We start from the raw sequence: 16623 nt of genomic DNA, 5'->3' as shown, positions 1-16623 counted from the left end.
CATAAGGTGAGACTCCTTTGTCTCCCAACTTCCTTCTTGTGGTAAAGTTCAGAATTCAAGATGGATTCCAGTATCAGGTGACATGGTCACAGGTTGCTGCAGAACCAGTAGCCATTTCTTACAGGCTGATCCTCAGGCTTACAGGAAAACCAAGTTTTTGCATAATCCACTGTCTCTCTTGTTAATGGGCCATTAGCTCTGTGTCTGGTTTCTTCAATGTTGAACCTGATGGGCCAGTAATTGGCTCTTTCCTACATGAACTCATTGATAATAAATCTACAGTCAATATTCCTGACTCCAGCTACAGAAATATGATAGGATAATCATATTCAGCAAATCATAAGCTTTCCAATGATACCTTACATGAAGTATATTGCATAATGCATATTCCAGTTATGTCATATTCATATTCATACACATATTTCTATAAAGAATATGGAGTGCAAAATCACACTGCTGTCCCCCTGGCTTCCCATCTGGAGCCAATTTGTGTGCAGGACAGAGGAACTAAGACCAGAGCAGAAGCAGAGAAGGACTGTGAGGGCGCACAGGCGACCAAAGAGCCGGTCCAAAGAGAGAAGAATGAAAGAGCAGGGCTGGATTAGCTTAAAATGCAGGCTGAGGCTAGGTCTACACTACGGGGGGAGGGTGGGGGATCGACCTAAGATACGCAATACGTGAATAGCGTAGCTGAAGTTGTGTATTTTAGGTCGACTTACCTGGTTGTGAGGACAGTGGCGAGTCGACCACTGCCGCGCCGCCATCGACTCTGCTTCCGCCTCTTGCCGCGGTGGATTTCCGGAGTCGATGGCAGAGCTATCGGGGATTGATTTTATCGCGTCTTCACTAGACGCGATAAGTCGATCGCCAATAGATCGATTGCTACCCGCCGATCCGGCGGGTAGTGAAGACAAGCCCTAAGATAGGGTCTGATTACTTTCTATGTTGGCGGTATGGAGAGTGGAGGGTTTGTGGAATATCAGTCTATCTTCTATGCGGAGAGGGGCCTGCAGAATTTCGATAGCCTCCTCCTCAGGAGAAGGGGGACCAATCTCTATGGGGACAGGTCATCTAGAGGAGCCAAGAGGGGGCTAAACTAATAGCCAAATGGGAGGTTAAAAAGCGGGAAGAAATGAGCACTCACCACAATAGGTGCTGGCTTCCTTCGGGCCCTGGAAGTGCTTAACCCCCCACTCCAAGTCCCCACTCCACCCCACCTCTTCCTGCCCTGCCTCTTCCCATCTTCTCCCCTGTCTATTCCCTGTTCCCGCTCCACTCACTCCCTCCCTCCCAGATCCTCACGCATGCCATGAAACAGCTGATTGTGGTGTGCAGTAGACATTGGGAGGGAAGGGGAGAAGTTAATCAGGAGGGCTGCCAGTGGGTGGAGGGTGCTGGGGGGCCGGGGGAGTTGGCTGCCAGTGGGTTCTAGTCAGTGCCTATGGCCAGTACAAAATCAAGAACAAAAGTAATCCAGAACCCCAATTAAATGAAGAGAAGAAACTCTTAACTCACCTCTGCACCAGAGCGAGGAGTCTGGGGAACAAACACGAGGAACTGGAACTGCTCCTCTGGGAGCATTACTTTGCTCTAGCTGGTATGATTGGAAGCTGGTGGAATGATTCTCCTGAGTGGATGATTAGAATCCATGATTACCACCTAGTCAGGAAGGGTCATGTGGACAAAAGGGGCGGGGACATGCACTCAATGTAATAGATGCCAACTCCATGGGTGCTGTGCACCCTATGGCAGCCAAGCTGTCCACCTCACCTCACCTCACCTCACCTCACCTCCTCCTCCACCTCCTCCACTGAGCATACCACATCCCAGCTCCTCTGCCTACTTCCCAGCGCTTGCCACCACTAAACAGCAGTAACAAGATCCAGGAGGGAGGGGGAAGGAGCAGGAATGTGGCACACTCAGGGGAGGAGGCGGGGAAGAAGCGGGACCAGGGTGGGGACTTGAAGAAGAAGTCGAATGCGGAAGGGAGGGGGCGGAGTTGGGGCAGGGACTTTGGGGAAGGGCTTAGAATGGGGGTGGGAAGCAGTGGGGCAGGGGTGGAGTTGGGGCGGGGCTGTAAGTGATTAATATGATTAATCATTTTCCTGAGGACAAAAAAATCCCTATTTCGGTTGCAAAGGTCACTAGCAAATCTCTGAATATATTCAATGAAATGGCAATTCAAGCTGCTTTAAATTACTCTTAATTCAAAGAAATGGTTTTTAAATGATTTCACATTACCCCTGAAACATAATACAGTGAAATTAGGAACCTTACGAGGGGTGCTGGTTGTGACACTGCACCACATATTCTTCAGAGTTGTATGATTAGGATATAATTATAATTATAATGCATTTCATACAAGATATGTCTTGTCAGGTGTCAGTGGAAAAGTTATGATTTGCTGAATATGATTATTCTATTTGTGTATTTGTCTATTTGTGTATCTCTTTTTGTATCTGAAGTTATGAATATTGACTGTGACTATGAGTATGTCAAATGTGCTTACTCTGGAAAACACCCACAGCTAGCCTCTAGCCTTTCAGGTACAACAGCGTTGAAGCTAGACAGTGCCAATGGTTAATCAACAAAGGCAATGGGCTGTGGAAAGCTTAGTCTTCCTGTAACGGTTCAGCTGGCCTGTAAGTAATGGCTGCTATGACTCAGCAAGGTCATGTGACCAAACCACATGATACTGAACTCCATTGGGGTACCTGTATTTTTCCACAAACTGGGCTGGAAACTGTTTTTGGAATAAAGGGTTCCCGCCATATGGCACACCTGGGATGTGACATCATCAAGTAGCCTCACTCCCCACACAACACTAAAGCACTCCTGGAAATACCTGAAGAACAAAGACTGACCTGGGGGAAGTGCTGGTCCCAGGCTAAAGAAATTTCTAGCCTGTGTATGGAAATTTGTGGACTGCTTGTATCATCAGTCAGGGTGAGAAATTGTTAATTCAAATCCTATCCTTCTAGTATCCTTCTAGTATGTTAAGCTTGGTTTGTCTAGTTTTGTCATTTTTGTCTATTTGCTAGGTAATCTGCTTTAATCTGTTTGCTATCACTTATAATCATTGAAAATCTATCTTTTGTAGTTAATAAACTTGGTTTTTTGTTTGTTTGGGTTTTTTTTCTAAACCAGTGTAACTTTAAGTGAAGTAACTGGGGAAAAATATCTCACCTTGGTTAACACAAGTATGCATATTCCTCTGCACATCGAGGGAGAGGCAAACTGGGTAATAAATTCATACTGATCGGGTTTTTGACCAGGGCAGGACAATACAGCTCTGGGCTCCTAGGCTGGGGAGCTGGAGGTATCTTGCTGTAGCCTTTCTATTGTTGGTTCATTTAGGGGCTGGTCAGAGACTGCATGAAACTGCAGCTGGGTGTGTGCCCTCCTATGTGAATGCTGATGGGAATATAGGACCAGGAGTGGTCTGCAGTTTCTCACAGCAGCACAGAGTGAGAGGAAGCCAAGGCTGGTGAGTCAGAGGGCTCAGTGGAACCCCAGTTCCAGGTTTCACCTGGGGGGGGCGATCGTGTCACACTGGTATGAGTAATGGAGAATATGTAAACAAGATGAAAGACATGATGAGTAAAAGGGCGAGAGGAAAGGGGTTTGGAAGCTTTGAAGAAATGTTTGACCTTGTTGCTCAGGAGCATTTCCCAATGATGTGAAACAGTGTCTATGGGACTAAAATGTAAAAAAATGTAAAGGAGATTGCGACTCTAGCTGATGCCTTTGAGCAGACCCAGGCATCTATTGAGAATAAACCACAGAAAGAGGGGTTTAAAGCTAGTGGGAAGCAGGGTTCCCATTTTACCCCTGGGAAAAAGGAGGGTGGCTGGAACCTGGACACTCACTTCCCCCAAACCATTCCTCTAATCCCCATCCCAAATCTCCTGTGAAAACAGAAGAGCCCAAAATGTGCTATCACTGTAATTCCACTGATCACCTGAGGGATAAACGCTGTGCTGGGAGGAAGCAGGCAGCAAATAGGCCATGGTAATTCTGCTGTTCTCAACGCAGAAACCTCTCAGGTAACAGATTTATCATATTGCTTTTGTGGGATGAGCCTGTGCGGAACCTGGCCTGGAGCACATAAAGGTTGTCAAGATTCAGGTGCAGAAATTTCTGTGGTTAAGCAGAGTGTAATTCAAGGTGACATATTGTCAGGACAAAGGGCAGAGCTTTTATTAATAGGAGGCTATAGGCTTCTTGTGCCTTTAGCCAAACTACACATAGAAACTGATGGTTTAGAAAGGGTATCAACAGTGGGAATGGTAGACCATATTCCCATTGACACGCTTATTGGGAATGATTTTTTCCACGTAGTTGAGGTTGTTCAGGTGTTTACCCATAGCAAGAAGGTGTATTATGCTAGATAGTGTTCTCTCTAATTTTTCCCATTCATGTGCAGAATGAATCTTGTTATGTGCACCAATATGGAGGTATGTGTGACAAATCACATCCATATTGGTGCACATAACAAAATTAATGGGGTGGGGCCAAGAGGTTCAGAGTGTGGGAGGGGACTCAGGGCTGGGGAAGAGGGTTGGGGTGTGGGGGGATGAGGGCTCCAGCTGGGGGGTGAGGGCTCTGGGGCGGGATTGGGAATGATGGGTTTCAGGTATGGGAAGGTGCTCAGGGCTGGGCCAGAGGGTTGGGGTGCATGGACGAGGGCTTTGGGGGCCGGGGATGAGGGGTTCAGTGTGCAAGGCAGAGAGTTGGGGGTAAGGGCTCTGGTTGGGTGTGCAGGCTCTGGGGTGGGGGTGGGGATGAAGAGTTTGGAGTACAGGCTGCCCTGGGGCTGAAGCTAGAGAACTCCCACCAGCCCTCTCTCCTCCAGCAGCACAGAGCTCTGGGGGAGGGGCCCCCTCTCCCTGCCAGCAGCAGTGAGCTACAGGCTGAGGGAGAGGCCCACAGCAGTCCTGCATGCCCCAACTTGCTCCCCTCCCCAGTTCCCACCCCACCCCCAACACCTCTCTCCTCTCCTGGCCCCTGCTGCACAGCCCTTTATAGCCCGCTGCATGCCCACAGAGTTTAGAGGGAACTTAAGAGCAAGTCCCAGGAGGGAAAGAGGGAGAGTCTCTTTGATTCCTTGTAGGAGGGGAAGTATCATGCTCGGCGTTGGGGAGGTTGAGACCGGCTCCTGCACTGCAGGTGAAGGCAACACTTCTTCAAGGATGGGGTGCCTGTCAGTGAGAGAAGGGTCCAGGTTGTTAGCTGTCAGCACATTGCACCTGAACAAGGGATAGTTCCCACTCTGGAGAGCATAGAGAGATGTGTCCTAAAGGGGGGCCCAGAGGAAGAAACTGGAGAAGGAATAGTGGGAGTACATGAATGTCTCCTCACTGGTCACTTGGGAGAGGAAGCCCTGGACAGAATGGCTGAGTCAGCATCTGTACCCCCAGACACTCAGCCCATGACCCAGGTTTTGAGAGCGAACTGTGTAACTGCTCTCTCGGAGGGGTACAGTCACACAGCTGACCACTCGGGGATGGAGAAAGGGGTGACAGAGGGTACCCCAATCCAGGTCCCAGTTATTCAGGACATGGGGCCTGATATGCTTGTGGAATTAATGGTATCTCTTTGAGACACGATGCAGATTCTACTGAAGAAATGGATGTCTCTGAGAATGCAAGTGACTCAGCTGGAAGAGGGGAAGAGGGCTTTCCCTGGGCTGGTAAGGGGAAGAGGGGAAGAGGGCTTTCCCTGGGCTGGTAAGCCACAGAAAGCAGCTGAAGGAAAGCTGCTGAGAAAAGGTGCATCTGACCAAAAAGTAGACACTCTTCACCAGAGAGCACAGAAACAAGAAAAAAGGTGGGTGAAGGCCCCGGTGTTGGGAATGGAGTAACAGGGTAACCCCAAAAGAAGAGGTGTATTTTTGAACATACAAAACCCTGAGGTTGGAGGACAGCTCCACAGAGAGCTCTCCAATATGCAGAATCCCTCTAGATCCTGACCTCACCAGATCCTGTTGTACCAGAGCCCCAAAAATACCATTGGATTGAGCACCCACACTGAAGGGAAAACAAAAACAGTAACTGAACACCTGCTAAGTTTCAGGAGGGAGCTGGTAGACACAATGGGGATTGAGCAAACCAGACTGTGTAAACAGAAGGAGTGATATGATAAAAATACTTGGAAACGCCTACCTGCGGTGAAGTGTTAGGTGTTACTGTTATATCTCATAATAAAAAGTTTGATGCTAATGGTTAACCTTATGACAGAGAATTTAGTACTGATGATAAATCCTATGAAACCAACAGAACTTCACTGGCCATCACCTACAGTCCTCAGCTTAAACCTCTCCAACGCATCATCAGTGATCTACAACCCATCCTGGACAATGATCCCTCACTTTCACAGACCTTGGGAGGCAGGCCAGTCCTCGCCCACAGACAACCCGCCAACCTTAAGCATATTCTCACCAGCAACCACACACCGCACCATAACAACTCTAACTCAGGAACCAACCCATGCAACAAACCTCGATGCCAACTCTGCCCACATATGTACACCAGCAACACCATCACAGGACCTAACCAGATCAGCTACAACATCACCGGCTCATTCACCTGCACGTCCACCAATGTTATATATGCCATCCTATGCCAGCAATGCCCCTCTGCTATGTACATTGGCCAAACTGGACAGTCACTATGCAAGAGGATAAATGGACACAAGTCAGATATCAGGAATGGCAATATACAAAAATCTGTAGGAGAACACTTCAACCTCCCTGGCCACACAATAGCAGATGTAAAGGTAGCCATCTTACAGCAAAAAAAACTTCAGGACCAGACTCCAAAGAGAAACTGCTGAGCTCCAGTTCATTTGCAAATTTGACACCATCAGATCAGGATTAAACAAAGACTGTGAATGGCTTTCCCATTACAGAAGCAGTTTCTCCTCCCTTGGTGTTCACACCTCAGCTGCTAGCAGAGCACCTCACCCTCCCTGATTGAACTAACCTCGTTATCTCCATACTGATTTATACCTGCCTCTGGAGATTTCCATTACTTGCATCTGAAGAAGTGAGGTTCTTACCCCCGAAAGCTTATGCTCCCAATACTTCTGTTAGTCTTAAAGGTGCCACAGGACCCTCTGTTCCTATGAAACAGTGTAACATGCATGATTTTTTAATAAGTTTTTAGACATTCTAGGAGTGGTAAATAAGAACACACCACGTATTAAGAAACCTTTTGGGAATGCTACTTCTCAGCTAACACCTGTAAACACGCCTGAAGCTTGTCACAGCAGAGAAACCATAATAAACCTGGTCTGCTGTGTGGAAGGGGAAACTGAGGCATGTCACCTAATGACATAGATGTCTAAATGCCAAGATACCTACACTTTAGAAAACATTAATATATGCACTGAGTTAACACCACTTAGAACAGGAGAAGGGTTAACAATGTTGTATATTTACAAAGAGATGGTTGCTAGTAATCCAAAGAAGGCACACTGGCTAACTTTTGAGCTCACTAGACTGATCCACAAAGGGTTAAAAGGTACACCAAAGTTTGCAAGAGCTCATGTGGTTAACATGACAATGTTTAGCAACACTTGAGAGTTGTATGGTCAAAAACGGAAAAGGATCTGGGGCCCACTTCCTCCACATTAGTCAGTGCCTAACACTCCTGCAGTAAACTAAGCAGGGAAGTGTGACACTCTGTACTTCAAAGTAGCACCTGGAACCTCCATATTCACCACTGTCGACAATTATGATATTTTTGTACAAAGTGTGCCTTGCGAAGTATCATTTTAAGTATTGATCTTCTAAACATTAATATCCTGTTGATTTGTATGTTGCGAAGAAGTCACAGGTCCGATGCTCTGGAACTGCTCTGTATGAAGCCAGCCAGGACTCTGGGTAGCGTGACTCCCTCGGGGCAGGCTGTCCAGGGCAAAAAGCCTCCTTGGCTACAGCCTTCCTGGTCTGATCTTGGAGCATTCAGCATCCCTGTTCACACCTCACACTGCCCCTTGGTGGATCCACCTGGACAGGATCCCTGGGAGAGCCAGAGGGCCCTGCACCCCAACTCCGCAGTCAGTTGTGACTCTCAGCCACTGTTGTAAAACAGAAGTTTTGTTAGTCGACAGGAACACACCGTAGAACAGAGCTTGTTAGCACAGAAATCAGTGACTTTCAGCCAAGTCCATCTTGGGGGGAACCCAGGCTGGATACCCTGGACTCCCCCCTCTGAGTCCCAAACAGGAGACTGCCCAGCTTCCAGTGACCTGACCTTCAACACGCCCATTGCCTCTCCTCCTGGTCTTTGTCTCACTTCCCAGGTAAAGTGTCACCTGGTTGCATCCCCTTCCTGTGTCTCAGGTTACGAATGGCACCGTCCATCGCTTATGTACAGGGTCTCAGCAAAATCACACACCCTTATTCCCACCACCTAGGCATTGGTGCAATACACAGGGGAACTGAGGCATTCACAGTATTCATGCATAACAGTAAGACTCATATAGGCTCACATACAATATAATAATGGGGGGAAATCCACTTTGTCACATATGTGCTAGTGTTGTATGTGGAGTTATGAAGTATTCTGTATGTGTTACTGAAATATGTTGTGAGGTTGGGAGCACCCACAAGCAGCCTTTTCAGTTACAACAAAGGAGTAGCCATTAATAGCCAGATGGTGTTAATGGCTCATCAACACACAATCCACTATCCCAGAGGCTTCTAGGAGAAGGCAAGTACACCATGGGGGCCGACTAACCCACATCACAGCAAAGATCTTTCCAGCATGCTGGAAATAAAGGATAAAAGATGGGAAGTGACATCCTGACTTGGCCTCTAGGCCCCAATCTCAACACCTGTAAGAAAGTCTGGAAAACAAAGATTTTGAACGGGGGAAGGGTGGTCCTAGGCTGGAAAAGAGTCCCAGTCTGTGTATTGAGGATGTGTGACCTGTTTGTACCCTCTGTCAGGGTGTGACATGGTTTGATTCAAATCCTGTTTAGTTTGTACAACTCAGACTGTGAATTTATTTTTATTTCTTAAGGAACCAACTTTGAGCTCTACACTTGCTACGTATAAGCACTTAAAAACTATCTTTCTGTAGCTAAAAATCTTATTTTAATGTTTTATCCTTACTAGTGAGTTTGTCTAAAGTGCTGGGGAAATCTGTTCAGGTTACAAAGGCTGGTACATGTCCACTTTCATTTGAAAAAGTGGCAAACTAGGTAATGAACTTACCCTGGCCAGGCTTCTGACCAGTGCAAGATAGTACAGTTCTAGGGTACAAGGCTGGGGAGCTGGGGGAATTGGCTGGAGCCTCCCTTTTGTTAGTTCATGAGTGGCTGGGAGAGCATCCATGTATCTCAGTTGGGTATGTCCCTGCCTGTGGATGGTTGTGTCAGTGCAGTGCTTGCCAGAGGCTTGTAGCTCGACATCAGCATCACAGTGTGAGAGGCAGCCCAGGTTGGTGGGTTTGGAGGGCTCAGTGGTCCCACAGTCGAGGTTGCACCCCGGAGACCCTGACACAGAAGGCATTTGCCAAACTGCCACACGACGTTCGGATTGAGAAACTGTAACATCAACATGGCCCATGTGAAATAGGTTAAAAACTGGTTTGCCAACTGAGCGCAAAATGCAATGTCTTCCCCCCTCCCGCCAGATTCACCTCTGAACTCTGGGTCTGCACTCACCAAGGAGAACAACTGTGAGTGGGATGCAGTGACTTGGGAGTTGCATGGTCAAAACCTAAAAAGGACTTTGGGCCCACTTCCTCCGCATTATTCAGTTACTAACACTCTTGTAATAAACGAAGGGGAGAGGTGTGACACTCTGTACCTCAGAATAGCACCCTGGAACTCACATCATGACCACTGGCTTGTAATTATGATATCTTTTGTTCAAAGTGTGCCTTGAGAGGTATCATTTTAAAAGTCTGGATCTGTTGAACATTAATATCCTGTTGGATTGTATGTGCTATAATTGTATGTGACGTTATGAAATATTTCTGTACGAGTTACTGAAATATGTTGTGATGTTGGGAACAATCAGTCTTTCAGTTACAACAGAGGAGTAGCCGTCACTGGCCAGATGGTGTTAATGGCTCATCAACACACAATCCACTGTCACAGAAGTTTTTCTGAGAAGACATGTATGCCATGGGGGCGGACTGACCCACATTGCAGCGTAGACCTTTCCAGCAAGCTGGAAAGAATGTATCAAAGAGGGTAAGTGACATTGTCGCTTGCCGTCCCCCACCATCCAAACGCCTGGAAAGACGTCTGAAAAACAAAGCCTTTGAACTGGGTAAGGGTGGTCATAGACTCATAGACTCATAGACTCAGCCTGTGTACTGAGGACTGTAACCTGCTTGTACCATCTGTCAGGATGAGAAACTGCTTGATTCCAATCCTGTTTAGTTTCCTTACCAGTGAATTTGTCTAAAGTGCTTGGGGGATTTCAGCTCAGTCCCAAAGGCTGGTGCATGTCCACGTTCCTACGAAGAAGTGGGGAACTAGGTAATGAACTTACCCTGGCCAGGCTTCTGACCAGTTCAAGATGGTACAGTTCTGGGGTGCAAGGCTGGAGAGCTGTAGGATAGCAACACTGTACCTCGCAACATGAGACCGCTACATCCCCTTCGCATGGTCACAGACTCACCGGGGATCTTCCTGGGCTATACTACACAGTTAGCTTGCTTACGTTGACCTAATTGTGTCAGTGAACACACTCCAACCTTGCTGTGCTGATGTTAAATGCCCTACTATGCCAACATAACTCAACCTCTATAAGAGGTATAGGGCTTATGTCGGTGTAGTTAGGGGGACACAGTGTTTGTGTAGACACTGCATTCCTTCCAGTGGCTGTTGGCTCTCTTGTGAATTTCATAGCTCCACTGGATCCATGAAATGGACAAGAAAGCCTGGCTCCTGGCTCCCCACTCCCCAGAGAGGTTGCTGCCAGGTTTCTGCTCCAAGCCAGGTTTTCACAGAGGCTCCCGGCTTGGGCTACCACCTGGGCTCCCTGCTACTGGCAGGGAACAAAGCTGCACAGAGGTTCCCAGCTCCACACTCCCAGCTGGGAACCTAGCTACCCCTACAGGATCTTGGCTCCTTGATGGGAGCATGGCAGCTGGCCAGACTTGGGCGTGGATCTCCCCACTGGAGGTGAGAATCCCTGATCCCAGCTGGCAGCAGGAATGCGAGAAGCCTAGGGAGCAGCTGGACTCCTGGTGGGGAGCTTCATGGAGCTGAGATCTCTGGCTTTCAGACTCCTCCCCCCACCCCACTGCCCCTCTTCAATCAGTGGAAGTGCTCCTGGTGTACCACCAACAGAAGGAGGGTAGTGTGGACATCAACCACCACAGTAATTACTGCAGTGGCTGTAAGTCACTTGATGGACATGTCTACACTACAATCTTAAGTCAAACTAATCTAGTTTGACTTAAGATTGTAGTGTAGACATGTCCATCAAGAAACCCTCCTGCCACTGTCTCGGTGATCGGGGCCGACAGCTGGTCTGCCCAACCTGAACCTGCTCACGACTGGGTAATCATGAGAAAGATCAAAGGGTCATGTTTCCACTTGCCACTGAGATCAGCCAGCCCCCACCACAGAGACAAAGGCAGGGAGCTGAGTGAGGATGGGCCTGGCTGAGTAAGAGCCCCAGATGTGCCAGCTGCCCATATGTGAACCGGCACCCTGGATCCTGATAGACACATCCCCATTGGGGTTTTCTCAGTCCAGTGGTGTGTCATCCATCCAGCTGTGCAGGGACTCAGACATGCAGTATCCAGCCACCTTTGGAGGATCCCCAGCTGTCCCGCACCTGAGCCAGATGCCTGACTGGGTGACCCTGAGGTTTTCTCCCACTGCTACCCCCCACAAGCAGATACAGATGCACTGACTCCAAATGTGCAGGTACAGATCTTGCTCCTGCTCCCTGCGGCCTTTCTCCTGCCTCCTGGGGCTTGGGCTGGTGAGTACAGCAGGGATCAGGGCCTCCTGGATTTGGGGTGAATGGGGGGTCTCAGAGCTTGGGTTCAGTGGGTGGTATCAAGGGGCCTGTGACTGTCTGTACCCCTATCTTCACCCCTTTTACAGGGCTATGATACATTTCGTACAAAGTAGACCTTGTGAGGTTGTGACAGGATTCCCAAGGGTGCAGCCTGGGACTGTGGGACCACTGTGCCCCCCTGAACTCTCTCCAGCCTGGGCTTTCTCTCACAGTGCCTTGCTAGTGACCAGCAGCAACCCCTTCAGGTGCTGTGATCACTCAGCACAACTACACACGGAGACCCCACACCCAGCTAGATTGCATGAGGCCAAGGGGGCTGTAGTGAACCCTGCAGCCTCTCGAGTGTGCCTGGGGCTCTCAGAGCAGCCCCCACAGGCTTCTTTGGGACCCCGCTGCCAATCTGTACCCCACACAGGGAGGCTAGCCATGGGGCTAAGGCACCCAGGCTGGGACCCAAGAAATCTGGGATCATTTCCCAGCTCAGCCCAGGCTCCCTGTGGGGACATCGGGCCTCTCCCTAGGGCTGGGATTTTCATGCAGTGCTGATGGGAACTGAGCACCCAAATCCCTTAGGAACAATCTTCCCAGGCCTCACTCTGCCCATTTGTATAATGAGAAGAATGAGTCTGCCTGTGTCTGTTTGAACTGGACGCTCTTTGGGGCAGTGATTGTGGGTCTTTGCAGTGCCTGGCACAGTGGGTACCCTGATCTCAGTCTAGGTGCCACCCTAATGTAAATGCAGTAGAAACTCAGAGTTGCGAACACCTTGGGAACGGAGGCTGTTCATCACTTTGAAATGTTCATCACTCTGAACAAAACATGCTGGTCCTTTCAAAAGTTTACAACTAAACATTGATGTAATACAACTTTGAAACTTCACTATGCAGAAGAAAAATGTTGCATTAAACCATCCTAATTGAAATGAAACCAGCACAGAAACAGTTTCTTTGCTTTGTCATATTTTTTTTAAAAACTTTCCTTTTATTTTTTAGTGGTTTACATTTAACATAGCACTGTGCTGTATTTGCTTCTTTTTTTCTTTTTTCTTTTGTTCTCTGCTGATGCCTGACTGCATTCTGCCTGTTCCAAATGAGGTGTGTGGTACACAGGTCAGTTTGTAATTCTGGTGGTCATAACTCTGCGGCATAACTGTAGCAGCAATTTGTTAAAGGTGGATTCTCCAATATATCCGCCCATCTGGGTGGAGACTTGTTGAGAGCTGATCATAAAAGGTTTATTATTTTTCCATGGGAAACCCCACCCCCCAAAAAAGTTTCTTTTACAGTGAACAAAACCTGAAAATTTTCCCTTAAAAATTACCAAAACCTGGAGGGAAGAGGGCTGAGGGGGAATCAGTTTCACCACAATAATTCAGACAGGTTCAAGATGAGGTTTTCTGGGGGGAAAATGTCTTTAGTAAAAACAACAATTTTCCACCAGACCAAATGTTTGGCAGGTCATGCTTAGAGCAGCTCTTGCTGGTCACTGTGGGTTGATGGAGAAGGAGAAGCCTCCACATTGCACCTGTCAGTACCCTTCTGGGGGCTGTCTGGCCTAATCTGGGGTCACTTTGGCCCCCAAAGCTGTTAACTCAAGGCAGTGCAATTACTGACCCCCTCCTGGTGTGTTTGGCATCAATTCTCCACCCAACAATGTCTGAGCTTTAGATTTACCCTCTGGCCCCATGGGGTGTCCAGCCTGGGGCAGAGCTGAGGAAGGGCAGGGTTCCAGGCACAGGGATCCCCCAGGGAGAGCATTACAGAGGGTTGGTTTTGACTGTGGGGACTCCTCTTTGGGATGGGGAGCTCGGTCCCAGCCTGGCCCAGGGAGACGATGGACCTCTTTGTATGAACTTGGTCTCTCCCCAGGTGAGATCATCGGGGGCCGGGAAGCCCAGCCCCACTCCAGACCCTACATGGCCTATCTGGATATACAACGCGGAAACAAGAATTACAGCTGTGGAGGGTTCCTGGTGGTGGAGAACTTCGTGCTGACGGCCGCTCACTGCAATGGAGAGTAAGCGCCTCTGTGCTGGGGATGTCGGGGCAGGTCGGGGTTAGTGGGTGATGGGGGAGTCGGGAACTCTGACGCCATCATAGGTTGCAGGGAAGGAGCAGTTAGTAAAACAGGCTGGGAGAGCAGAACCCAGGAGTCTGATCTGCTCAGGGGGTGTCGGTGTGTCTCTAAGGGCCTCTGCAAACCATGGTCCAGATCCAGCGCTGGGTAAATCAATGGAGCTACGGCTGTTGACAGCAGCTGGGGTCTGGCCCATTACCCAGATCGGAGAGGGAGGGGCTCACAGCCCCAGGACAGCTCTACAGGACTCTGGGCTGGGGAGAGCTGGGCATAGAAACCTGTCTGGATCTAGCCAGGGAAGGGCCAATGGAGTGGAGAGGAGCTGAGACCCGGGGGGAAGCAGCTCAAGGGAACAGCACAGGGGGTGGTGATGACACAGGCTGGGACCCCAATGCCACTGGGCAGATGCTATGTGGTGCAGCCAGTGCCCCCGAGAGGGAAAAGGCCCCTTGTGTCATTTCCCACCCTCCTGAGCCAGCCAGGCCCCAGCCCTGGTGCTCGATGGGAGCTGGCAATGTGTACAGTGGTTTCTATGTTTTTCTGAGCCAGAAGCTGAGTTGTCTCTCCCCCTATCACTGTTCCTGGGTCAGACTCACATGTGCCCATCCCCGACCTCAGTATGCTCCTGCCCCCAATGCCCCATGGATTGCATTTGGCTCTTACAGCAAGATCACTGTCACACTGGGAGCCCATATCATTAGAGAACACAGACAACAGACAATCTCCATGCGCCACCGGATCCCCCACCCACAATACAACAATGAGACCTGTAACAATGACATCATGCTGCTGCAGGTACCACCCCACCCCATGACTCCACTCACACTGCTGCAGGTACGTCCCCTGGCCCATCACCCTGCCCCCAGTGACCTCACACTGCTGCAGGTACCATCCCATCCCATCACCGAACCCCCAGTGACTTCACACTGCTGCAGGTTCCACCCCCATCCCATCATTCCACCCCCAGTGACCTCACACTGCTGCAGGTACTACCCCATCCCCTCACCCCATCCCCAGTGACCTCACACTGCTGCAGGTACCGCCCCCATCCCATCACCCCACCCCCACTGATGTCACACTGCTGGAGGCAGTGCTTCAGGTGGCACATAGCATGACAGTGTTGCACGGTTGTCATGAGGATTCCCCACTTGGTCTCATCTGGTCCCCTCCCTCCAGGGCTTATCTATCCCTCAAGAGGAGTTTGATTTCCCTTCTCTCTCTCCCCCATCACGGCTGAGTCACAAGACCAGGCTGACCCATGATGTGGGCACCATTCACCTGCCCAAGTGAGAGGTGAAGTAGGGGGCTGTGTGCGGCGTGGCCAGCTGGGGCCAAACTAGTACCAAGGCAAACACCCGGCCCTCCCTGACACTGCAGGAGATGGAACTGAAGGTAATGGGCAAGGACGTCTGTCTGTCTCAGCCCTATATGCACTGCAGCCCATCTAGGATACTGTACATGGGGGAACCCTAGGAGAGGAAGGCATCATTCCAGGTGAGTGTGGAACAGGGGCACGCAGTGCCTGGGGCAAGGTTGCTGCTAGAACAGGAGACTGGTAGGGCTGGGCAGAATGGGGAGAGTCAGGATTCATGGTAAGCCAGGCAGATCCTGGGAAACAGGGACCAGAACCTCTGGACTTTCTCTTCTTTTCATGTCCTGCTAACCTTTAATCTCTGTATCTGGGTGTTCTCCTGTTGACTCTGCTCTCGGCCTAGTTGGACCTCAAGGATTTTAACTAAGTCAGGCTCTATGAGTGTTTCTCCTTCATCCATCTAAGTCAAGGGCCTAAGAGAACCTCCAACGATAACTTGAGGTGACTGCTTTTGATCCTTTAATATAGTGCTCACCCAAACTAGAATTAGTAGAGACCACATGCGTAGCACACCTTAAGGGAAAGTGCATCTTAGTGCACAGAGAATTAATGATGTGCAGTCTGAGAAATGTGCTAAAGACCTGAAATAATTGATGGTTCATGAACATAAATGAACATAGTAGGACATCCGGGGGACTGGATCGTTCTCTGGTGGAACAGCTGAGCCCCAGCCCTTATCTATGTCAATTACTGACAAAGTTGTTCTGTTCAGTAAGGTTCAGATCACCAAAGGCAATTAGGGGATTTCTTGATTGGTTAAGAAGAACTTAGCGTCTGGGTTTGTGAGGTGACGGCCATGGGAAAAGACCTGAGAAGGAGCTAGGGGGCCCAATGCATATTCGGTGCTTGTGAAAATCTCCCCACATCCCTCCACTGGGAGATGCTGGGTGCTGAACTTCCATGGAATTGAGCCCCAGTACTTGGCAGGATGGGTTGAGAATTTCAAAGGGGTGTTAGGGGCCCAATACCCACTGAAAGTCAATGGGATTTTGGCTACGACTATACTACCCGCCGGATCGGCAGGTAGTGATCGATCTATCGGGGATCGATTTATCACGTCTAGTGTAGATGCGATCAAATCGATCCCCAATCGCTCTGCCATCGACTCCGGAACTCCACCTCCACCGCAGCGAGAGGCGGAAGCAGACTCGACGGGGGAGCGGCAGCAGTCGACTCG

General features: G+C 49.4%; 1 protein-coding gene across 1 annotated transcript in view; it reads left to right on the top strand.

The window, feature by feature from the left end:
- The first annotated feature begins 11535 nt into the window (after positions 1-11535).
- LOC117885536 (mast cell protease 3-like) overlaps positions 11536-16623 on the top strand; it is a 103486-nt gene continuing 98398 nt past the window's right edge. The window contains exons 1-4 of the mRNA XM_034786807.1: positions 11536-11617; positions 11873-11959; positions 13867-14014; positions 14740-14869. Coding sequence (XP_034642698.1) covers positions 11536-11617; positions 11873-11959; positions 13867-14014; positions 14740-14869 — 447 coding nt within the window. The remainder of the gene's footprint in view (positions 11618-11872; positions 11960-13866; positions 14015-14739; positions 14870-16623) is intronic.

Source organism: Trachemys scripta, chromosome 12, assembly GCF_013100865.1.
Source record: "Trachemys scripta elegans isolate TJP31775 chromosome 12, CAS_Tse_1.0, whole genome shotgun sequence".
Lineage (NCBI taxonomy): Eukaryota > Metazoa > Chordata > Testudines > Emydidae > Trachemys > Trachemys scripta.
Note: the sequence above shows the minus strand (reverse complement) of the source record. Positions and strands in the feature narration are given on the sequence as shown.